The sequence below is a fragment of the Marmota flaviventris genome, chromosome 16 (genome assembly GCF_047511675.1).
Source record: "Marmota flaviventris isolate mMarFla1 chromosome 16, mMarFla1.hap1, whole genome shotgun sequence".
NCBI lineage: Eukaryota > Metazoa > Chordata > Mammalia > Rodentia > Sciuridae > Marmota > Marmota flaviventris.
The window spans coordinates 25,317,276-25,342,120 of NC_092513.1; the positions used below are offsets into that span (position 1 = coordinate 25,317,276).

Sequence of the window (24,845 nt, forward strand, 5' to 3'; positions counted from 1 at the left end):
ACCAAGGACAGCACCCCACACGCCGATGGGAAAGCGCAAGTTAATCCCCCAGCATTTTGATCCTCCTCTAGTACATGAGCCTTTAAGGCAGGAGAACAGCAAAGACTAGAGTGGAGTTCAGGGGAGGGAAAGGCCATTCCTCTCATTCTGGGGCTTCTCATCTTTCTGCTCATCCTGTCTCTTTCCCTGTGCCCATTTTATCTTTCAATTAAAACCCAAGGGACAGGGAGAGGTGGGAGATAATGACTGCATCCTGCAGTCAAGTCTATTTCTCTTAACCCAACACTTCCTGCCCATTCTCTCTGCTAATCAGGATTGTGATTTAGGTTTTAAATGGGCCATATTATGTGTTCCTGTCCTGGACCACACTGGAGACCATTTCTGGCTGGTTGCCTGGCCAGCTTTTGATGAAATAATGGGGATGGTCAAGTCTCCCATTTCCACACAGTTCCATTCTCTAAGGCTCCTCCCACTGCCCTCTTAAGCCACGCCCACGTCCCCCCTTTCCCTAATCCCTGGCAACCACTAGCCTGCTCCCCATTTTTATCATTTGGACATTTAAAGCACATTATATAAATGGAATCAGAGCATGTGACTTTTGAGGACTAGCTTTGTTTTCAATCAGGTAATGGTCTGCAGATTCAAGCAGGTTGCTGCCTGCCCAAGGTCATCCCAGTCTATCACCTAGTGCCACCCCGGGTTTTACCACTCACCTGCTGAACAGCAGCAATAGCTTCCAGTTTTCTGTTTTTGCAAAATAAAACTGCTCTAAACATTTAAGTACAGGTTTCTTTGTGAACAGAAGTTTTCATTTCTCAGGGATAAACACCCAGGAGTGCAATTGCTGGATCATATGCTCCTTGCAGGTTTCATTTTTGTTTTTTAATGAAACTGACAAACTGTTTTCCAGAATGGCTGTACCATTTTACGTCCCCACTAGGCCCGTATGAGTGGTCCCGTTTCTCTGCATTCTCACCAGCACTCAGGGCTGTTATCGTATGTCTGTATGTATGTCATTTTAGCCATTGTGATAAGAGCGTAGCAATATCTCACTGTGGTTTTAATTTGTATTTCCCGAATGACTAATGGTGTTAAGTATCCTTCCGTGTGTTTATTTGCCATCTGTTTATCCCCTTTAGTGAAAAATCTCTCTTTGTGTATTTTGTCCATTTTCTAACTGGATTATTTTTAACGATAAATTTTGAGAGTTCCTGGGACTGGTACTGCAGTCCTTTATCAGTTATGTGTTTTGCAAATATTTCCTCCCTTCCTACAGCTTGTCTTTTTATCCTCTTAACTATGGTCTTTCCGGCTGAGGGAGATGTAGAAGGGCTTAGGCAGCCAGAGCGAGGTGGGAGTGAGGTGGTCAGGGCCAGGCCAGACCAAAGGAACATGGACAGGGGCTTCTATGAGGTCAACTTCCTGGTTGACGAAAGTGCTCATGATACAGGTGGGGGACCCAATCAGACAGACACTTCTCTACTTGTGCTCCTAAGAGGGGATCCAACAGAAACACTAACACAGATGCGTGGACAGAGGGGGCACTACTCCATAATGGTGAGGACAGCATGGACAGGGGAGGAGATAAGGAAACTGCAGAAACTGGAACAAGAACAAGCCTAACTCCCCCACCTGGTTCCCAGCTCTGGGGCCCCTTCTCTTCAGAGAAGTCTATTTCTGTCACTTTTACGATAAACTTGCTGTTTGCTCGCTATCTTGGTCCTGTTCTTCAATGCTTTGCCAAATGGAGACAACAAACCCAGCACCCCAGAGGGTAATACGAGGGCAAAAGTTTAATTTCAATGAAGTTTAATTCAGCATCTTGGTGTTGACATCAATCGATTGTCTTTTTCTTTCCGCTTGAAATCTGATTTTTGGTATGACAAACGACTTTCAATGGGAACTAGGATCATGCTATGAGTCTGAATCACAGTTAAACTTCTGTTTTAACTGGTTTTTGTGATACCACTCCAGTGGAGACAAACGGACGAGGACTCAGCCTTGTGACTGAGGTAGCAGGCCCTGTCACCCACTTGCCTACTCTGTTGCCATGAGGGGTACTTGTATGACTACTGGGTGGAGATAGGTGTTCCAGGTCCTAATGGGTCTCCAGACCCCACAGTGGGGTTGGCCTCATTGTCACAGAGCAACACAAAGGGGCACCCCAGTCCCCCACCCATGAAATAAAGGAGGAGGCCTCCCGGCCACCGTGGTGGGCAAATTCAGGTTCCCTACAATCTCAGTGCCATCAGGGGGTGCTGTAGGGAGCCTCCTAACCAGATGGCAGTAGTGAAGGCTGCACCGCCCTGGTGGGGGTGGGGCGCTTCATACCAGCCTGGCCTGGGAGAATTGGTAGAATCGGGCTCCAACTGGTCTTGGCTGGCTGGTGGGGCAGGGGCCACAGAGTTTCCTGGGGTGTCTGCTGGAGCAGGCAATTTCCTCCAGAGGTTTTTCTACCTTGCCACGTTACTCTTCTCCTGTCCTTTGCCTGGATAGAGCAGACTTTTATTGGGACTTCTGTGCTGGAGTCCGTGGGCATTTCTGGACCAAGCTGCCTGCCTTCCTCTTCTAACTTCCAGAGTCCTCTGGTTTGTGTGCTATTTCAAATGTGCAGAGTCGTTAATTGTGTGTGGCAGAAAGGAATACAGAAAAGAATTCCTTCTCCATGATCCCAGAAGCAGAACTGCGGGTCTGTATTTTTAACATCTGCATGACCTTCGGTCTAGTTTTTCTTGCCATTTTTACTAGGGGAGAGGAGGCTGCTGCGTCCATGACTAAATTACAAATGAGGCACAGCCCAGGCTGGGCCCATGTCTCCTGACCCCCAGCACAGAGCTGCCTCCACAACAGCATGGTGCCCACCCCTGGTGCCTGCTTATCCACCTCCCTGCGGTACACACAGGCACCCAGTGAGTGGCTGAATGAATGGAGAGCAGCTGACCACTCTCTCTATAACAGCCAGTCACCATTATTGATGGGTGGCATTGCGGCCTGTTTCTCCAAGTGAGCTGGATCCAGAGGGCACCTTGAGGACCAGGGTAGAGGGCATTTTCTGAGAAAGCGTGGCCCACATGCTGAGCAGCAGCAGAGGTTGCTGTGTCCAGTTCTGGGAGGCCTGTCTGGGGAGGGCGGGGGTATAGCACACACTTAATGCTCCTAGGCCAGTGACCCAGCAGGGGACAGGACCATTGTGTCATGTCCCAGGCTTCCTTAGCACTGTGGCTGAAGCACCCGTCCTCCCCACTCCGGCCTCCACACAGCCAGGAAGCACAGCCTCCCTCACCACCCCACCTCTTCCCAGCACAGCCAGGCGGCCTGAGGACCTGCTGAGGAGAGCCGTGGGTGAAAGAATCAGCACACATACACAGGGATGAACCAACCAGGACACAGGAATTCCCTCACGCAGGAATGAGGACATTTAGCTTGAAGAGACTTTCTGTGATGGGCGACTGGATAAGAGACTAAATAGCCAGGGGCAAAGGAATAAAAGCAACCCTTCAGCTGCTGTTGTGAGCTGTTCTGAGTCTGAATCAAAGGCAGAAGTTTTCAACGGAGCTGCCTAACAGTGTTTGAGAGGCCTTTTGAAGCAGTGAGCTGCCCTGACAGAAACGTCCAGCAGCTTGAGAGCCACGTGAGGAGCTCCTAAGTGCAAGCTGGGAAGCTGGGTCTAGTGAACGCCAGGCTTCTTGCCTTCTGGGAAGCCATAATGTCTTCAGAGTTCGCTGCACACCGGCTTAGCTGTGGGCGCAATGTAGTGGAGGAGAAGGGGAGGAGGTCAGGCCTGGCCTCTGCAAACCCTCCTAGACACGGGGCGTGTGACTCATTCTAGTCAGCCACCAACTAGTCAGGAAGGGTTCTTCCCTTCCAGACGCACAGCCGGGCTGCACGTCTTAGTTTGCTGTGGTTGGCACAGGCCACGCACCTCCTTCTGGACACTCAGAGAGTGGGGGTGGCCTGTACTGCCCCTGGGTCTAGTGTGGACCACCTGTGCAAGATCCTCCAAGCTCTTTTCCCTCTGTCACGGTGACTGGCTAAAATGGCAAGTGCTCCACCCATCTGGGTCCTGATATCAGGGTTGTTTAAAGTTCCCGAGATTTAGGAGCATTAGGCCATCTTGCCTGATACAGGACCCGGACATTATTAGTATGGAACTCTGCAGAAAAATATAAAATATGCCAGGTACACACACCGGAGCTGGGCTGGAGAGCAGTCAACACCTCAGCCTGGCCTGCAGATACCCCTACACTCACCATTTCCTCCCCCACCACTCGAGGAACACGAGACAAGAGCCATCTAACCTAGCTGCGGTCTCCCTGAACTGTTGTCCTCATGCCCAGCTTCGAGTCCTGGATAAGTTCTTCTCTCTTCCACCCGGTCAAAGATCCTACCCATTCCCAAGGGCACAGATCAAGTCTCAAGTCCTTCCAAAAGGGGAGCAAAGGACCAGTCTTGAGAAGGACTGCAGTTCCTGTGGTCAAGACGACATCTCTTTGGGGGATTTAACACGCCCACTTCTATCCCGTTTCATATTAATGAATCTCCTTTACAAACAATGATCTAGAGGGTTCCGGCTCACATGTGTCTGCTGAGCTCACAGCAGGTGCTCAGTAAACACGCACTGAACAGAGAGCAGTGCCATGAATTTATACGTGACATTTCTTACATATCCACAGAAGTTCCTTGAAAATCGAGGCACTTTGACTGAGGTATCGACTATACTAACAATTTTTAAAATCAGCACCGAATCAAATCTTATAATTACTGGAGAGCAGCAGGATGACAGACACAAAGGTCCTTCCAGTAGCTGTCCTGGAGCCAGTGGTCATCAGGGAATCTGAGGCTCTCCTGCCACTTGCCGCCCCCTGAGCCAGTCTCTGCTGGCACTGCCCAAGTAGCCTGCAGGTTGACACAGGTCTGGGGTGGGGGAGGGACAGAGAAATCAGGAAAGATGCAGATCTGGTGCTTCTTCCTGCAGCAATTTGGAGCCAGTTGGGCATTTCATGGAGACTCAGAATGTAGATCATTAAAGAAACTTCTGGAGAAGCTTAGCATCTCACTCTGTTGCAGAGGTGCTTGGAATCAGTGTCACTCCTGGGTCAATATCTGGTTTCCCCAGCCCTGGGGACAAGGCTCCTTCCCTGTCACTTCACTTCACTGTCCTTCACTTCACTTCACACTTATCTTCCCAGGGAGGGTGGGGTCACAGGTCGACAGCCAAGACAGTCATTTCTCACACTCCCCCATCTTTCCCAGGGCCTCGAGTGAACGCTGTGAGAAGCCACGCCCGTCAGGTTCCCAGCAAAGATTCCACCACCTTGCGCACAGCCTTTATCAGTATGTCCTTCTCAAGGTCTAATTAGATGCTCTGCTGCTGTCATGCACATTTGTTTCCTTCCTCGGCACCTCTTTGCAGGTGGACAAGAGCTGCTCGCTCCTGACCCCAGCCTCTCATCTGCCTGCAGTTTCTTTCTTGAAGTCTAAATCCCGGCCATCGCCCTGGCAGATGTCCTAAGTGCTCTGCTGGGTGCACTCTCATTTCCAGTGCCTTCCTCTCACCCACCTACGCACAGTCCCCTGTTACCATCAAAGGCTGGCAACTCTCCCAACCTCCTAACCAATGACGAGCGGATGGATGGGTCTGTGGGGCTAAGGCTGCCAGACAATGCAGGTTCAGGTGAACCCCACTTTCTGGACTGTCCATAGCCCATCATTTTTGTCCTGGACTCTTTGGGTCCCCTTCCTCCCACTTATGGGACTCAACCTACCATTGCTCTCTGGTGGCTCTGAAAGGATTCAGAGAATTTTTTTTCTGTAAGACATTAGTTGAAATAACAAAGAATGAGGACAGGAGGCCACTGCAGATAGGGAAGCCATCCCAGCCCATGACTCACCCCTCCCCCACACCATGTTGTCACACCTGGGCAGGGCAGAGGGCAGGACTCCATTCTCCCCCAGTCTCCGCTTGCTGGACATGCATGGCCAAGGCGGGGCAGTGGCGGGGGGGCGCACCAGGGCAGCCAGACACCCCTGTCTTGGCTTAGCCTCAGTTTTCTCCCTCAATAAATTCTCTCCCATGGATGCCTGGGGGTGAGTAAAGGAACCCAGTGACCCTAATGGCCCCAGAAAGATCATTAGAGTTGGTGCAACCAGAGGAAAGGGCCCACCAGGGAATGGCAGCGCGGCCAGGCCTGTGCCAATCCTGAGCATCACTTGTGAGTGCCTGATATGGGGTGTGTCTAGGCCGGGGGTGATGGGGATGGAAGCAGCCCTTGCTCCCGTCTTGGGGTTGACCAGCTGGCTGAGCACTGTCTGTGAGGTGAGTTAGTGCGAGGGTGTCTGCTTGGGGCAGGGGTGGGCGGTTGTGCAATGAGAAGTTGGGTGTATTCTTGGGGACAGGTTGTCCCCATGAGTTGGTCCCATGCTCTAGCCTCTAGTGGCCAGGCTGAAGAGAGTCTTGGAGGATGGATGGCCAGAGCCACACCTGGCGGTGCACTGTTGAGCAGGAAGCTCCCTAAGTCTCTCTCCAGCTGAGAAACTCTGCAAGACGGATGCGCCAGGCCAGCTGTCACGGACCAGCTACCTGGGAACTTTCTTGGTGGCCTGGCCATGAACAGGATGCTGCCCAGCTCTGATCCCTCCCCAGAGAGCTTCAGGAGACTGCAGCTCCATAGCAGGGCAGTCAGATGTCCTGGGGATGAGACCATTGGTCAGAGCACGGATGTGGGCAGGAGCTTGGTCCATGGACCAGGCGACACCCTAGAGAGGACAGAGCAATGCGAAGGAAGGAAGGTGGCCCGTGCTGTACAACTGCCATGTCATCCAGGCAAATGGCAAAAAAGAAACCAGCTTCCATCTGGTTCATGCTGTCCTAACGCTGCGGCTGATTAATTCAGTCCCTGACGTCTCAACATCAGGCCTCTTGTCCCTGAAACAAGGCACTTCTGACCTCAGGAGACCTCGTTTCGATTGGGGCCAGACGCTGTGCCTCCCCATGAGGATGATCCCCACCGAGGCCGCCCGTCAGGGGGTGTGGCTCTTCTCATCTCCCAGTGCAGCCTGCCTGGTCTCTGACCTCTAGTTTCTGACCTCCAGGCCACCCTGCAGACTCCTGCATCTCCTGCTGTGTGCGGGGCATTTATCACCCCTGGTTCTCATCCTTCTAACTCAGGGTGAGGCCCCTGAAGGCAGAGCATGGCACCAAGCCTGTCTGGGCCCAGCACCAGGCCCCTGCTGCTCAATGACGCTCTTAGAAATCCCACCTTATAAATGTCCTTTGCATATGTCCTAGGCTCCAAGCAGCTTCCCACGGCACAGTGGGTGACAGCTGGACCCAGGACAACAGCATTTCCAGCTTTCCTCATGCTCTCCAAACGCAGAAACTGCAGGCCCCGCCCCTGAGACCAACCAAGCACAAGCCCGGGGCTGCACAGTGAGTGTCCCTGGGGGCCTAGGACACTCCTGCACCTTCTCCCCCTGAGATGATTAGATGATGGGACAGGTCACGGGTAGTGGGAATGCCAGTGGCCTCATGGCCTGTGGGGGCCCCTCCCAAGAAGCCCTTGTCTCTGGGCATGTCAGGGAATGGGTGGGTTGACATTCAGAGACCCCAGCTCCTCCAGCCGGGGGTTCCTCCTCCATAGTGAGCCTAGGTCTCAGCTCCACCTGCCAATAAAGGACCTAATATGTGCTTTTTATGGTTTCATCTTTATATTCAGTGACACTTCATTTTGCAGAAGCTGCTCACCCCAGAGCTCTTGGGCTGCTTCCCAGAGGTGGGATTGGGGCCAGCTGGTCCTTGCAGTGCCAGGAGGCTTGGGGCATGGAAGAGCCCACACACAACCCCTGCTGGAGCAGCCCATCCCAGCCCTGGCCCCTCGGCCTGGCTCGACCCTCCTCTGGGTGGCTGAAATAGGCCCAGCAAGGACCACTCAGAAGGGAGGGGTGAAGCTGAGGGGTGGGTGGGAACAGGACCTTGTCTCAGCTCCTGAGGACCCTGTCAGGAGTGCTGGGACCAGAGGAAAAGGGTGGGGAGATGGCCCAGAAAAGGTGATAAAGGGAAGAGAAAAAAGACCACATGCCAGAAAATTCCAGAACCAGACACCTACTGACCAAATAACAGAGAGCGCTCACTGACCAGCCTCTCCGGTTCTCCATTCAAGGGCTCCGACCCCGCCCCACAGCCTTCTCTGGTGCTGGAGTCCCCACATCCAAGCCCACCTTTGCTGCTCGAGTGTTAAGGACCATCCTACGGGGAACCCCAGAATGAAGGGCAGGAACTCATGTGCAAGCCTTGGGCCAAGAGCTCGGGGCCTCAGTGAGGGTAACAGACTCTGGCCAAGGAGGAAGCGAGACAAAACACCTTCCCACTGTAGTAGGGCAGGGTAAAGACGCCCCGTGGCATTTTTATTCGGTCTCAGTTTTCTCATCTGCAAGTGGCATGGAGATGCTAGAAGGACCTTCAGAGGCCATGAGCCCTCCTGGATTTTCCTACGAGGAAGCTGACATCTGAGGAGGAAGGACTTGCCACCAAATTTGCGGCACAGCAAAAACCCAAACACTGGGCCCCCGACCTCCTCTCCAGGGCTGTTATTATGACCTCTGCCCTAAGACACCACCGGACACACACCACAAACCTCAGGATGAGAGAGGACGGCAGGGCAGGGCGCCACCCCACGGGGAGCAGCGCCCTGCAGCCCAAGGGAGACCCAGAACGGAGGCCCCCGAGCAGAACGGCGAAGGCCTGGCTTTATCAGCGCGAAGACTGACGCTGGACCAAGCCAGTGGGCTGGAACACGAGTCCCTGCATTACCTGTGCGCTCAGGGGCTGTGGCGCCTGTGAGGTGCCCTCAGCTTTCTGGGAAGGCAGAGTCTGAAGCTGGGCGGGGGCTGGGGGCAAGAGGCTCTTTCAACTTCTAACCTCACAGTCTCCCATAGGAGGGGTGAGGAGTCAGTGAGACCAGCTGGGCCACCAGAGGTGTGAGGAGCAGAGTGTCATCAGGATGGCTCTCAAAGACCAGCTGCTTCCCTTCCCTCCCAGCCACACAGCCACCCAGGACCCCCACTCCCCCTCCCCACGGACCTGGGAAGCGGCTCCAGTCTGGCCCCAGGACTGTTGTGGGCTGGGGGAGGCGGACAGGCCTCCGAGCTTCTCCCACAAGCTCCTCACTCCCCACAGCCCTCGGCAGACCTGGGGCAGAAGGGTCTCCCAAGAGCCCAGCCGGCACTCAAATTCTGAGTCCCAGTGTTTTGGGGGCTCTGCCATTGTCACCGCGTGCACCTCCACTTCAGCCATCCACAAACTGCAAAATCTCCCACTGCAAGGACATGTCACTGAGCATCGACACCCTCCTCTCTGTGGACATCTGGGTTGTTTCCAGATGTGTTATTATATATAACACTGCTAAAAAGGAACCTTAGGAATCAACTTGTTAGTGGGAGAGGCGTTCACCAGGGCCAGGGAATGGGGGGTTCCAGAGGTGCCGACGGCACCCTCCCCTCTCCCTTTGTCCTGCTTGCTCCACAGACCTCTCAGGAGCCACCGGGCCAGCCCCAGACCAACAAGACATGTGTCAACCCCAGGTGGAGCTCGGGATGGTTCCCTACCTGCTGTGGCGGGGCTCGCCCTCTGGAGAAGGAGCAGCTGCTGTTGAGCTGCTCGCTGCAATCCGCTGTCCACTGCAGAACAGAAAGGAGGGGTCGGTGACGGCAGAACAGACAGGCTCACCTCACTCTGTGCCCCCCGCCATGTGTCCCTGCCCCTTGGCCTCAGAGCTGTAGGAAATCCAACTTGGCATTTTCAATGGCAAATCCTTCCCCACCAAGGTGGCCTCTTGCACATTCCATACCCAGCTCCAAAAGATGACAGACTTGGCATCAGGAAGGGGAGCCCCAGACTGGCCATCAGAAGCTGGGCTTGAGCGTCCCCAAGTGGGATCTGACAACCACCTGCATGAACGTCCCCGAAGTCTGCTCTGCAGGGAACCTGGGCCTCACCATCCACCCACTGAATTGGACCCCGTGAGGTTCAAGGACCAGCATTCTGACAAGCTCTCCAAGTGAGGCACCAGGAGTTTGAGAGCCACTGAAACGCCTCTGATCACCCACGTGTCATTTTGTCATTCACAAAATGGGGACAGCAAAATTGGACAACTCTGCAAGGTTGAGGCAAAGGTACTTCGGGAGCCATAAAATACTATGTAGGCATCAAGTCACAGGGGTAGGAGTCTCCTCCCACCAAGGGCAATCCAGCCACATGGTGGCATTAAAGGTGGCATTAAACGTCTGCTCGTCTCTGCAGTGCTGCTGAGCACTGACCTTACTCTACACACTGACCATGCATAAAATGCAGAGGGCGCTCAGTCCCTACAGGTCTGAGCTTCTGATCAAAACTGAGCATGGAAGACTTATCACCAACAAAGCCCTGGTTTTCTAAAACCTTGTCCAGGCACAACTCTCCAGACAGTGGATCAAGGACCTGACCTTTGTACAGGACAGACCTTTAAGTATGATGCTGACGATGGAGACTGAGTTCAAGTGTGCTCTAGAGCAGCACCTTCCAAACCAAATGCAACAAGAGCCACAAATAGGAGCTGCAGACCTAGTCCACGTTCTAGCAGCCAGATGGTTAAAAGAGAGGCAAAGTTAAAGAGTATATTTTACTTAGCCCAACGTATCACTCGAACAGGTAATCAATAAAAAAATATCAGTAATGAAATCGTTTGCAATCCTCTGTCCACACTAAGGTTTTGAAATCCACTCAGCACATGAGTTTGGATGAGACACATTTTAAGGGCTGCACGTGGCCAGCTCTAGAGAGATGGCAAAGGCGGCAGATCCACTTCTTGCCCATCCCTGTCCCTAGGGCAGAGGGGCTGACCTTCCCAGGCTCCTGTCAGCTGCTTCCGGCTGGGTTAACTCAGAAGATAGGAAGGAGGGAGAAGCCGGGGCAGGCTCGGTCTCCGTCTCTGCGTCAGATGGCATTGCTAGCCGTGCCTGGGCCTCCTCCCAGTTCCAGCCCCCACCTAACAGGCTTGGATGCTTAACTCTGGGCCTGGTTCTGGTGACACCATCTCTTCCTTGTGCCTCACAGGAAGGGGTGATAACACTATCTGTGGGTGCTAATTTCTGGTAGTTTAGCTTCTTAGCTTGTTTACCCTCTGGGCAACTAGTTCTCTGGATTAAATTCTCTCTGTTTGGATAATTCCAGTCTCAAAATATCTTCCCCCTCAACATTTATTCATTGAAAGACAAGAAACCTACCAGCCATCACTTTAACCAAGGGAGCAAATGAAATATGTCAACATCCTGGGCTTTCTAATATGGTGTAGAGTGGGAGGGTACATCGCTTTTAAGGTATTTGTACTCAAAATGCATAATCTCAATGTAATCACGAGAAACACCAGGAAACCCAAATTAATGAACTTCCCACAGAATCAGTGACCGGTGCATAACAAATGTATCAGGGTTGTGAAAGAAAAGGAAAGACCAAGATAGTATCGGATTGGAGGAGAATAAGGGCACATGACAACTAAATGCAAATTTGGATCTTGGCACGGAGAAAGGATGTTAGTGGCAAAACCCATGAACTATGAATAAAACCTCTAGTTAACACCATTGTACCACTGTTAATTTCTTAGTGCTGATCATTGTACCGTGGTCATGTAAGAGGTTCATATTAGAAGTTGTGTTACAGGGAACACTTGGGACTATTCTGCACTTTAGCTGTAAGTCTAAAAACAAATTCAAAACAAAAGGGAAATATGTATGAATACATGTACATGTATCCACTATGCATACAGGCATATGATGTGTACATACACATTTTGGATTGACACATACGTATGCACATAAATGGCTACATGTGTGTCTGTGCAGCTTGCACTACTGTGAAAGTCCCTCTGCGTTACCCATTGGAGTGGTTTTCCTCTCCAGCTAAAGTCTGGCCAAGGAATAAGGTGACTATTGCTGTCCCATCCCAGGATGGCCTCTCAGATAAAGTCTTTCCCTTTCCAGGTGTTCCAAACACTTCAACCCCAGATGTGCAGCACTGTTGTGACATCCTATAGAGAGGACGGGCACAGCTCCTTCTGGGGTCAGCCTGCCCCTCACAGGGTGACAAGCATGCAGCCAGTGTGCCTGCAACCTCGCCCCCCCCTCGGTGAGCCCACCCAGGGCAGCTCCAAGCTCCAGCAAGACAGCCCTGCTGTGACTGCACTTTACATTTGCTCACCAAAGTCTCCCACAGTAAAGCGTGTTCCTCGCGGGAGGGGTAGGATACGTCAACCAGCAGCAACGCAAGCAGAGGTGGGGATGTGCAGTGGGGAGGAGGAAGGCCAGGCTCTCTGCAGGGCCATGAGGGGAGGAAGGCAGAAGCCCAGGGTTCTCAGAGAAGAGGGAGCCCAAGCCAGGCCTGTGAGCAGGGGCAGGGGAGCGCTTCTCCTTGATGGCAACAGGCTCACAAGCTGCAGCCTCGGTTCTGGCCATGTCCTCTGGGGGGATGGTGTGTCTTACTCGCAAGGGTCACCCAGCCCAGAGAGGCAGGACGGTGGGAAATTTTTCTATATGGGAACAGTTTACATTGAATTCACAGAAGTGGTTTCAGGGTCTCAACCATAGCTGATAATATCTATCTTAATTTAAAAGTCTAGAGCAAACAAGACACAAAGTTAAGTTTTAATAAACGTATGAGTACAGGTATTTATTCTGAACTCAAAATGGATGTTTATTTGATTATTCTCTACTCTCATCCATACATTTTAAAATTTCACAGTTAATAAAATTACAATCAGTCATTTCAGGTTGGCAATAGTCTTGAGCAGATGCTGGGGAGGAGGTGGTCACAGGTGATGAACACTGTAGGAGGAGGAGCAAGAGTAAGGAAACCTGGGGTGGAAGGGGCTGGGGCCTCAGGATCAAAAGGGCCCACTTCTCACAGTGTCTAAAATTCCCCCAGGTACAGATATCAAAGGCCACGTCACAGGAGAGCCACATCACATGGTGCATCAGCACAGGAACAGAAAAACAGACGGGCTGATGACCCTGCACCTAGAAGCCAATTAACGTACAACGGGAACTGGGAACACGATAAGGAGAGCACTTTAAATTAGGGAAAGGAGAGAGTCATCGATAACCACATGGAACTGAGCAAGCAGCCGGCAGCTAACAGAAAATCTCCTCTAGGTGTCCTCCTTGCAAGATCCAAGGAAAGAACATTCCAAGTTGATTAAGATCTGAGAATCAAGTTCAAACTACATCAACATTTGAACTTCTGTGTATGTGACTCTAGAAATCATGAGCAAGAAAGAAGATAAGTGAGAGGCCACGGGCAGCAGGTGTAGCCAAGGGCCCCTGGCTGGAGCTAAGTCCAGCCCCTTCCAGGCTGTGACGCTGATTGACATTTCCTCCTCATAGCCCCCGAGGGCTCTTACTCTCTCCTCTAGGCCAACGGGGATGGAGGCACAGCAGGGCGAGTGCCTTGTCCAGGCCCAAACATGGCAGAATGAGCAAGGGCTGAATAGGTTTCCTTCAGAGCCAGGAAAAATGGCGGCACTGAGTGCAATGTGTGGTCTGGAGTCCACCAAGGTCACAGCGGGGACTTCTTTTTCAAATAAAGGATCTGATTGGGAAATTGGTGAAATATAAGATACATAGATTAAATGATAGTTTTGTATCAATGTTTATTTCCCATGGTATGATTATGTAAGAGAAAACCCTTGTTCTTGGAAAACACACATTGAAGCATTTAGGGATAAAGGGGGGTAATATCTGCAACTTACTTCCAAATGGTTCAGAGAAATCCATAAAAACAAGCTTGTGGCTTGTGTGTGTGTGTGTGGTGTGTGTGTGTGTGTGTGTATATATATATATATATATATATATATATAGAGAGAGAGAGAGAGAGAGAGAGAGAGAGAGAGAATGTGGTAAATATTGACAATCAGGGACACTGGATGAAGGACATGCAAAAATTCTTTGTATTTTTATTGTGATTTTTTTAATGTAATTTAAGATATTTTTGGATTACTCCTCCCCAAGCGGCCTCACTTCCTCACCTCCTTCAAATCTTCCAACAGCCCAGCTGCCTGGGTCATAAATATTTCACCTTTAACATCCCATATCCTGTCTTCCCCACCAAAGATAGGCCTTAGGAGGGCAGCGATCATGGCTGGTTCCATTCATGACTTTGTCCTGAAAGCCTACAACTGTGCCTGAATGAATAAATATTAGCTCTAATTATATTTTACTACTTAGTACCTGGCAGAATAATAGAAGATCTAAACAACTACACTAAAACCACCACTCGAGAATGTCAAGGAGATCATTCTAAATAAAAAGCAAGGTAAAATTGACCTGTATGCTAGAAGCACAACTTTGTAAAAGGTGTATAAGAAAGAATAATACACAAAAACTATATGAATTCTTATCATAAAATGACAGTGAACTTCTTTTCTGTTTCTCATTAATCTGTTTTTCTAACTGTTGCTTTTAAAGTAAAATTTAAAAAGAAAATATTTTTTTTTTTTGGACTGGGGGTTGAATTCAAGGGTTCTTTCTCACTGAGCTACTTTCCCAGCCCTTTTTATTTCATTTTGAGACAGGGTCTCCCTAAGTGGCCAAGGCTGGCCTTGAACTTTTGATTTTCCTGCCTCAGCCTGTCCAGTCCCTGGGATTACAGGCACGTGCCACCGCACCCTGCTACAAGTAAAATAAATTTTAACCTACTTGAAAAAAAAATGACTGGCAGTCAGATTTGAAAGTGCTCAATCTCACTAGAGATCAGCGTGATGTGAATTAAAATGGCAAGATGTCCCGACATGCTGGTGGCAGTGTGCACAGAGCAGCATTTTGGAGAGCAATTTGGCAATAGTCATTAAAATTAATTCCACTCCGCAGTATCTAGCTAAAGAAACCCTCTTATGTGCACAGAAAGAGGCCTGTCCATCCAGCAGAATACACTGAAGTTCTGGGTATCTCCAGAGGGCAATTGAGAATTAGACTGGACGGCCAGCACCAAGCGGGTACCTGGAGAATCCCACACCACGGGCTGCAGGGCGGCCAGGAAACAGAACCCGGCAGATGTCCAGGCTGGCAGCACCCTAGAGCGACGGTTGGGTGAACACTGTGAGTTAATGAACCACATGTCCACAGGCTACAATACATGATTTTGAAATAAAATATTTCTGAAAATCATGTATATGTCAGTAAACGCATTAAAAAGGTGAGGTCATTAACTCAGCAATTTGATATTAGGGAAGGGCAAGGGAGTGGAATGAGGTAGGATCCAAGGGAGATTTTGTTGTTACTGTTTGAATTCTTGCGCACCGTGCAAATGTATGCATATAATGACTGTATAACATAAAAATAAAACAAGTGTGTCACAGTACTGCACTCCAGTGGCTGGAGAGGCTGAGGCAGGAGGATCACAAGTTCAAAGCCAGCTTCAGCAACTTAGCACGGTTCTAAGCAACTTTGCAAGACTCTGTCTTGGAATAAAATATAAAAAGGACTGGGGATATTAAGGGGTTAAGAGCCTCAGGGGTTAAGTGCCCCTGGGTTCAATCCCCAGTACAAAAAAATTAATAAATAAACAAAATTAAAAAAAAAATTTCTTAAACAAGGCAAAAATATATAAGGGACCCCCATGCGCAGCCCCCCACAGGCCTCCTACAAACTCACTTCTTCTGTTAATCCCTTCATGGGTGGTCCACCATTGAGCACTTCCTCCTGTGAGCAAAGATGGCAGGAAAATGGATCCAAGGGTCGGAGGAGATGCAGAAATGGGATAGAGTGTGGGGGAGGTGACAGGGAGCAGAATAGAAGCAGAAACACAAGAAGAGAAGGAAGACAAGTTAGAAGGCAACAGTGAGCCAGCGTGAATGCTCTGGTCCCCTTCCATCTCCCCTTCTGTCTTTCAAAGATCCTTTTGATATTTAGAGCAAATCCTGGGCTTCCAGGTGCTGGACAGCATCGAAAAGGACCAGAGGAAGGCACCTTCACCCTCAGTGACTCTTAATTTGATCCGTTAAGGAGAACACTCTAGAAACTACACCTCCAATAAATGTGCCTGCCCTTCACTGTGTCCTACCTCCCATCCTTCCCAGAGACTAGAGGAGGTAGCTGGCCTTGCAGAAAGGAGACACTGGGCTGTCCACACCAGCAGGACATCAGAGTCACTTGGGGCTTAGAAAAAGTCTGTGCCCTGGCCAACTGGATCTCTGGGTGGGACCTATGCACCAGAGTTTTTCAAAGCTCCTGAGTGGTTCTGCTCAGCCGTTGCAAACACTGCTCTAAAGCTTTCAATGATTCCCCGGGTCACCTACTAACACCGGGAGTGCCAAGGTTTTCCCACCACAACATCCCAATCTCTTCAACAGAAGAGTTAATGACTAATGAGATTGGGAGTCCTAATTCTCTTTCTACAGGAGAAAATATAATGAACCATCCAACATCCTATCAGCAACAGCTCATTGCCACCAGGGAGCCAGAGGTAGGTGAGGCACAGGTTGGTCTCCGCCACCACTGAGCAGGGTGATTCGGCCATTTTCCACCACTGTGCCTCAGTTTCCCTCCTGCAGAATGGAGCTATAATTCCTTCAGAGTGAAGACAATTGTCAGGATGTGGGGACTTAGAATTTATTAGAGAACAGGTAATCCTGAAATGTGGAATAAGAATGTGATTTTAAATACAGATGGGAAAGAGTTTAGAAACTGAAAACATACATCCTCGCGGCTACTCATGTAAGGAAGGGAAGCTCACTCCATTTATCATTTATCTATTTATCTGTCTATCTATCTATCTATCCATCCACCCATCCATCTACTTTTTCTTTCTAGTCCTTGCTGGGCAAGGAATGGGGACACCACTCACAAGCATCTCATAGTGTCCACTGTCATCTCTCAGATCCTAAAAAAAACGACCTCACCCACTGAAGAGTAACATTCTTCTCTACTCCCTCAAGATTCTTAACAATTTTCCTCTCCCAGACACTTCAAAACACCACCACAGACAGGCAGACAGAGACATTCTTTGAGTGGTTTTTAAAAGAATTTTTTGGCTTCCATTTAAAATATTCATCAGATTAAATAAAAACAAGCAAAGTGCTTTCACAGAACTATTTTCCATGAAGCTGCATCACAGGGATAATTTTTTTAAAGAAGTGTCTGAGGTAGACACCTCTAACCCTGGGCCTTGGGTAGAGTTGGCCACAGCCGTCACTCCTCTGGAACCTGTGCCCAGGTATGTTTGTGGATGTGTGGGCAGACAGGCAGGGCCTGGTGTGAGCAGAACCGAAACGGTCCCCCTCCCAGCAGCACGCAGGCTGGTCTGGAACCCCTCCCGGTGCGCGTGCCTTCTCCAGGAACTTCAGAGGGTGCAGAAAGTTTAAAGCCTGCATCCGGAACAAGAGGTGCCGTTGCCCACACTCTGCCTTACAATAAACATCGTTTAAAAGTCCCTCCAGAGTCCTGCCTTGGCCGCCTCTCAGATCTGGGTGTCCAAGAGTGAGTCATGTCCAACTGACCCTGGGAGCAGGAGGCAGAAGTGCAGGGCCTGGGCTTCAGGTGCTTCTCTACCAGCCCTGCCCTGAAAGCCCAGCAGCCCCACAGGCAGAGCAAAGGCACTGGTGGGGCTCTCCTTCCCAAGCTGTCTCCCCATTGGCTCAGAAACCCTACCATGGAGCCAGAAGTGGTGGAGCACCACTTGGGAGGCTGAGGCAGGAGGATTGCAAGTTGGAGGCCAGCCTGGGCAACTTAGTAAGGCCCTAAGTAATTTGATGAGGCCCTGTCTCAAAAAAAAAAAAAAAAAAAAAAAAGTCTGGATGGAGCTCAGTGGTAAAGCACCCCTAGGTTCAATCCCTAGTACAAAAACAAACAAACAAGTAAATAAATAAAAGAAAGGAAGAAAAACTCTACCATGGCAAAACATTTCTGGGTATGACACTGCACAGCTTCCTTGGACCCTCCTCCTGCAAGAGCACGCTTTGGCTGGAGGAACCTTCCAAGGATGCCCTGCTGGAGGCCCAGGGTTCACATGGCCGTTCACGCCACCAAGCACCAGGCCCCATCCTCTATGGATGCTCCTGGGGACGTCAGCTCTGCATGCCTCCAGGGGGCTGTGAGAGCTACTTCTCTTAGAGTTGGTCCTGCCCTTCCTGCCCTAGTCAACCAGAAGAGGTTGACTCTTCTTGGAAATTTTCCAGTGCACCCTGGCTCCCTCCACTCCCACCCCAGGGCAGGATGTTGCTAACTGCAGAGCGAGGTGGTTGAAATCGAGAAATCAATTAATGCGTACTCAGACAAGACCCTGCCTTACATGCAGGGCATTTGTAGATCACAGGGCCATCCCACCCCACTCCCCACATGCCTCTTGGGTCAAAGCCACGCCCTCCACCACCCTTTGGTTCTTCCTTGGGGATTTGGAGATCGATTGGTGAGCTGGCTCAGTACCCCCCTCGGCCACAACCCCCTCTCCTGTTGGGTTCGCCCTCTGCCTCACTCAGTCCCGTGCTCATAGCTGTACCTTCCTGCCAGCTCCTGCACCTTTCACCCTTAACCTCAAACCCCGCACTCAGGGTCAGCCCGCCTAGCTGCCAGCTCACTGCCTCGGGCACCAGAACTCCAGCAAGTCCTCAGCTGGCGAGGACTCCAGTCCACTGACCCGTCACCTTTCAGCATCCACTGTCTGGCTTGGTGCCCGCTCCCCTTCTCGCCTGGCAGGGCATCCAGCTGGTCACCACTGTCACTCTCCCCTGTCCCTTACCTTTCTCCCTCCTGTGTCCCCTAAGAAAGCTCAGTCCTGGGTCAAGGTCAAGTTCAGAACTCTGCCCCTGAACTGTCCTGATTGAAAGCACCTGGAGCAAACCCTCTGGCTAAGCAGCACACGTCATTTTAGGCTGCAGGATGAGCTGCTGGGGACACAGAGAAGGCAGGGCCCCAGCTACATGCCTCTCTCGGCGCATTCCCAGCCCCTTGCACACTGCTTTTGAAACTCCTGGGGGGATGCCTTAAACTTATGAGTAAGGAAACTCCTGGGGGACCTCACTCCCCCCAACACCACCGCGTTTCCAGCTGGGCACCTCCAAACAGTGGTTCCACAGGCCTGTCTCCTCCCCATCTCCTGCTCATCCCCAAGCCAACCCCAGCCAGACTGTGTCTCCACCGCTCCACGGGGACCTCTCCAGTTGCCACCAGCCCTCCCCTTACGCTGGCTGGCAGCAGTGTTCCCAGCACCCAACCTTGCTGCTTCCCCGAACACCTCCTTCCCTCGCCCTTCCCCACTCCACTCCCCCGGGTGTCCTCCAGGCTCCTGGGACTCTCTGGGGCTCCTCCACGTAATCCTTCTTTCCAGTTGTTGGGTGTCTCCAGGGCTCAGCCCTGCGCGGCCTGCCTCTCTGCCCTGCACCCAGCTTTCCTCTCCCTCTGCCCCAGCATGCCCGCCCCCTGGCCGGACGCCTCCTCTTCCAGTCCAGCCTTGGCATATGCTGTTCCTTCTGTCCCTAGTGCTTCCCCCCAGGGACCTGCTCGGCCCTTTCCTCCTCCAGTGAAATGGTCTCTGGCTGCTCTAATTAAAATCCCAAACCCTCCTGCTCTTCCTCACCACCACCCCTCTTCCATCCTTAGGGTGGCAAGGATCACCCTGCACTGGATCCTAAGTTCCATGAGGACAGAGATCTTTGCAGTTTTGTTCACTCCTGGACACCAGGAGTGTCCTATGGAGCCCAGGATGGGCACTCCATGTACCCCCGCGGGCCAGGCAATGAGCAGGTGACAGGCTTACAGACGTGAGATTTAGAACCCTCAAGGGCACAGAGGGAAACATCACCTCTATTTCTATTTCTCCCACAAGGCTATTTTCTGCCCCCTTCTCCCAGGTCTGAACCCAAGGAAAGCCAGGGGTCCATTCTGGCTTTCTAAGAAGCTGGAGGGCTGAAAACTTCCTCCCCACTGAAAGAGAGAGAGAGAGAGAGAGAGAGAGAGAGAGAGAGAGAGAAAGCGTACCAGGTGGTTGCATTTGGCTTTTCTCCAGAGCAGGGCTTGCCACTGGGTGCCCAAGGTCACATAAGCAACTAGAAGCAAATCTGGAATCAACTCTAGAAAATATCTACAGGGGATTTATTAGACAAAGAGACATGGGATACACATTTATACTTTATTCAGGAGAACTCAAGACTTCCAAATCTTGGCCCACAATCTTTCAACTGAAGTCAATTCCTATCCAAGGTCAGGGCTGCAAAAGACTGGCCCAGGAAGGGCAAGTGCCACCTGACATTCTGGTCAGAAGGCCTGTGCCTCTGACTACATAAGACACGTGGAACCCTGGGTGAGGGGCCCAGGACACTCACTTCTTAGGCTGCCAATATCTGCTTGCATTTAAAATCAGAGAAAATGTCCACAAGGTTCAGCTCTCTGATGGTCCACACTGTAAATAACATACCATCTCCAGATCTCTTCTAGAATATGAGCTTGTAGAGAACGGGGAACAGTGCCCAGAAGATAGTATGTGATCAATAAGTTCATTTTCAAAGACTCTTGCGTCTGACTGGGCCTCAGCTGCCCATGGTCAGGAAGAGTAGAGGAGGGTTCAAGGGTTAAGCACGTACAGCTGGGGAGCAGGGGGCTTCTCACCTAGATCCCAAGGCCTCTCCTGTGGGATTCCAGGTTGGTTCCGGGTGGGACCAACCACACCTTGGCACTATAGGGTCAGGTGATGGACACTTCCTGGAATCAGGGTCCCCTGTATCACGCCATTGAGTTTGCCAAGTGCCCTTCCCCAGTGCTCACCTGGGAGATGTGGGACTGCGTCCTCTGGCTCTCAATGTCACCCTCCGTCTTGTCGGTCAGCAGCCCCTGCACCTGGTACTCCAGCACGTAGCTGTCGATGAAGCGCTCCAGCTCCTCGATCTCCTGGGATCGGCTGCTCCCAGCCTCTGAGGAGGCCGAGGCTGCCGACGAGTTCTCCATCCCTCCAGCTCAGGGGTGTGGGGCCGGCTGGAGGGAGAGAGGAGAGACAGGCTGGTGAGAGGCTGCCGGCTGAGCCCTGGAAGCCCCATCTCCTCTGTCCCGGCATTCGTCTCCCAACGGCTAGAAAAGCTGACAGGGTCCTGGCTTGTCTTCAGCTTTAAGAGCATCCCACCATGTGGGGAGGGAAACTGAGGCCAGAGAGGGCAGGTAAGTGGCCCAGGCGGCCCGCACAGGAACTGCCGCCATGATGAGGTTGCTGTGCACCAGATCTACGGCCTGGGAAAGGCAGCAGAGAACCCAGACAGCCCCCAGGCCCTGGCGCCCCAATCAGACGTAACGAAATCCACCACAAAGCAGAATAAACAGACCACAGACCGGGTGTCCCTGATGATGTCCTCGCTAAGGAGGTGCAGGGGGTCCCCAGCCACAAACCAAAGCCCTCCAAGAACATGCCTCCTTCTAAAGAGACTTTCCCCCTCCCATCACTTTTCCCTGAATTAGTTGAAGCCCCCAGGCCTCAGGTTATCAGCAGTTTTCCAGCCTTGCTCCTGGGATGTCTGGAATGTGACTGACTTAAAGTGACAGAATGCAAATGGCCTGGGGCGGGGGTGGGGTGGGGTGTTGTCTGTGCTGACGTGGCCAGTTGTGCTGGTGTGGAAGCTGCCTGGGCCACCCTCCAGGGGAGCAGGACCACCCCCACAGGCCTGTGGCGTGCTCTCTGGATGACATGATCGGCCGTTCCTGGGAAACCAGCTAAGTCCACCAATGACACTGCGGGCCCTCCTGATCAGGCTGGGCCAACCCAGCCCTGTGGGGGTCCGAGCCCTCCGGGACACCCCCACTGTCTTCTCTCACCCCTCGTCCCTGCAGTCAGAACTCACTCAGCTGGGAGTGAGGCAGCTAGAGTCCTCACCTCCAAGTAGGGGCCCTCCCCTTCCTCCACAGGCTCACAGCCACATGGGCAGGGCCTGAAATCTCATCTTGTGTCCCTTTTATTATCTGGAGACCTGTGATCTCCTTGGACAGCCTGCTCGGGGTTTCATCCCAACTCAGTGAAAGGTTCCCACCAAACCACCACCGCCCTGAGGAAACAAGGGCCTCCTGTGCTGAAAGGAACATTTGAATTTCAAATCCCTGGGTTCCCAAGCACATACACGTTGGTGGTGGTTGTTGGTATTGGGGATTGAAACTCAGGGGCACTCCACCACTGAGCACATCCCCAGCCCTATTTTGTATTTTATTTAGAGACAGGGTCTCACTGAGTTGCTTAGCGCCTCGCCATTGCTGAGGCTGGCTTTGAACTCTAGATCCTCCTGCCTCAGCTTCCTGAGCTGCTGGGATTATAGGCGTGCACCACTGCGCCCCCGGCCCCAAGCACATTTTGGAACAAAGCTATCAGCTAGTGGTCAAGAGCTGGTTGAGTGTTTAACTATGATGGATTGAAGTCAGGGCCCAGGAGTGCTGTGGAGACTGGCTCTGGACCCCCACACCCTCCCCAGCCTTCCCAAAGGGTGCTGGAGATGGGGACGGAGAAGGGCCCAGGAGGTAAAGGACGCTGGGCTTCAGACTTATAGATCCAGGAGATCAGAAGCAGATACTGTTTTAAGCCGTCAAGGTTGCAGCGATTTGTTGTGCGGTGACAGAAGCCTTCTTCCTGCCTCTGTGCTATTTATCGCTCTGCACCCGGGGCACTTCCCCTTCCCCCCACTTTCCAAACCTAGCAGTCCTTGTACTCACGGAACGCTGCAGCAGGGCCCTACAGGCCATCTAGCAATGGGTCCAGTTCCCTGGTTTAAAGGCAGGCAAAAGATCATGAATACCATGAGGTTTGGGTTGTTTTTTTTTTTTTTTTTTGGTACCAGGGATTGAACCCAGGGGTGCTTAACCACAGAGCCACACCCCCATCCTTTTTGTATTTTATTTAGGGACAGAGTCTTGCCGAGTTGCTCAGGGCTTCGCTAAGTTGCTAGAGCTGGCTTTGAACTCAAGATCCTCCTGTCAGCCTCCTGGGCCACTGGTATTACAGGCACGTGCCACCGCGCCTCGCTGAATACCGTGAGTTCTAATAACTGGAACGCAAGTGTTCACTGCACCTGTATGGCGTGGCAGACTCTTCTCAGCACTTCATAAGCTCCACACATCTCACCCTCACCACGGCACTGAGAAACGGGCTTGATTGTATTACTTAGAAGAGGGAGGGAAGGCTCTGCAAGGTCAAGGCATTTGCCCAAGTGCACACAGCAGGCTCCAGCTCAGCACAAAGAGACCTGCAGTATAGGCTCAGAGCCCGTCCTGAGCAGGTGGCCTGAGCTGGACGGGAATGATAAGGCTGATGTCCAGACAGGGCTGAAAAGGAGCCACCTGCAGGCAAAGTCCTTCTCTAAGGTCATGCCAATTATTCCTCGAAGGCTTCAGATTTTATCTAGGGCTTCCTGGCACACCTGACAATGGACATGTTTTGCAGAAACTCGACAGGCAGCGGCTTCCGGGAGGTAGACGCTGGGCTCTGCTGCAGCGGCAGCCTCTGGCCTGCACTGGTGGACTCTCTCGGGGGTGACTGAGTCGTAGGGCCACCCCACAGTGATGTGAGGGAGCCTGGGAATGGAAATGACTCCAAATCCACAGGAGCTCGCTGAGCAGAGAGAGGGGCAAGCACCGAGAGCCATCCCAACCCCACAGCATTTGGTGGCCAGAAGGCAAAAGAAGACTCCCTGCCATGGGCCCCTCTGGCATCCCCCTGTCTTCCCAGCCCCTCCTCCTCCACCAGCCACTGCTGCCCGATCAGATTCAAGCAATGTGCGGTGTGGTCAGCAACGCCTGGCCTCAGGACTCCAGTGCCCCCTGCCCAGGGCTCCTGTGACAGGAAACACCCTCAGTACCTCACCTGGCCCCTGCGACCCGCAAGAGTAAGGAGCTAACACCCCACGTGGCAGCCCTCAATCTGGACAAACCTGCCATTTTGGGTCTCAGACAACTCAGCAAGGTCAAGGCATTTGCCCAAGAGCACATTCCATTTGGTCCTTCAAGGGATTGGAGTAGGTGGCGCCCCAGTTGCCCACGGTGGTGACCAAACCCACAGCACCCCTCACTTCCTTCCCTCCTCTCCTTCCTCCTCTCTCCCAGCTCCTGGAGCGCCCCTGTACACTCTACAGAGGGTCCCTGCAGTAAGCTAAGGCCCTTCCTTCAGAAGGGGTTGGGGAACGTTCAAAGCAGAAAAGTCCCAGGCTGTTCCTCTTCTGCAGGAGAAGAGGAGCAGAGGGCCAGAGTGGCAGGAGGAAGTTGGGCCAGGCACGGATGCTCTCGCTGCCCCGGGGTGTTTCCACTGGCTGGTGAACACAGTAGTACAACACTGTTGTACACACTTTCCACGATTATCCCCTCAGTCCTCCATTAGCAGGTGTTGTGTGCTTCTGCATTTGGCTCTAGTGAACAGCTGCTATGGCTATGGGTGTGCAAATACCCGCCTGCGTCACCGTGTCCCACGCCTGGGGGCACATACCCACAAGTTCTACCACATTTTTAAGGCAAGAAGACTGGGGACGGACAGAGTGGCATTTTCTCAGGTTAGTGGGGTGCCAGGGAAAGAGATGCTCTGGACAGCTGCCTTCCTGTCTGACCTCCGCCCTGGGGTCGATCCTGGCTCCGTTTGTCCTCCACACTCACAGGAAAGCCCCAAAGAGCCGGGCAGCTGGGAGCTGAGAACCAGTGAGCAGGGACTTCTGTTTTAACACTCAGTGAAAGTGAAGGAGGTTGGGCCAGAGGAGGAGGGAAAAAGACAGAAAGCGGATAGAGGACCAGGGAGACCTCTAATTGAGGCCACTCAGGATGCAGAGCACACGGGGGAGGCTGAACCCAGGACTCAGCCCTGCAGCATCCCCGGGCCCCTG

The 24,845-nt window shown here is 52.0% G+C and overlaps 1 protein-coding gene across 4 annotated transcripts in view; it reads right to left on the minus strand.

Moving 5' to 3' along the window:
- Ctif (cap binding complex dependent translation initiation factor) overlaps window positions 1-24,845 on the minus strand; it is a 269,043-nt gene that overhangs the window by 188,963 nt on the left and 55,235 nt on the right. For 2 of the 4 annotated variants that reach the window (XM_071602776.1, XM_071602777.1), the window contains exons 2-3: window positions 20,779-20,985; window positions 9,604-9,675 (exon numbers count right to left, since the gene is read on the minus strand). In XM_071602776.1, coding sequence (XP_071458877.1) covers window positions 9,604-9,675; window positions 20,779-20,958 — 252 coding nt within the window. In that variant the 5' untranslated portion in view covers window positions 20,959-20,985. Of the gene's footprint in view, window positions 1-9,603; window positions 9,676-15,675; window positions 15,724-17,910; window positions 18,114-20,778; window positions 20,986-24,845 lie in introns of those variants that run through there. The other 2 variants (XM_071602779.1, XM_071602778.1) reach the window with 2 other exon arrangements.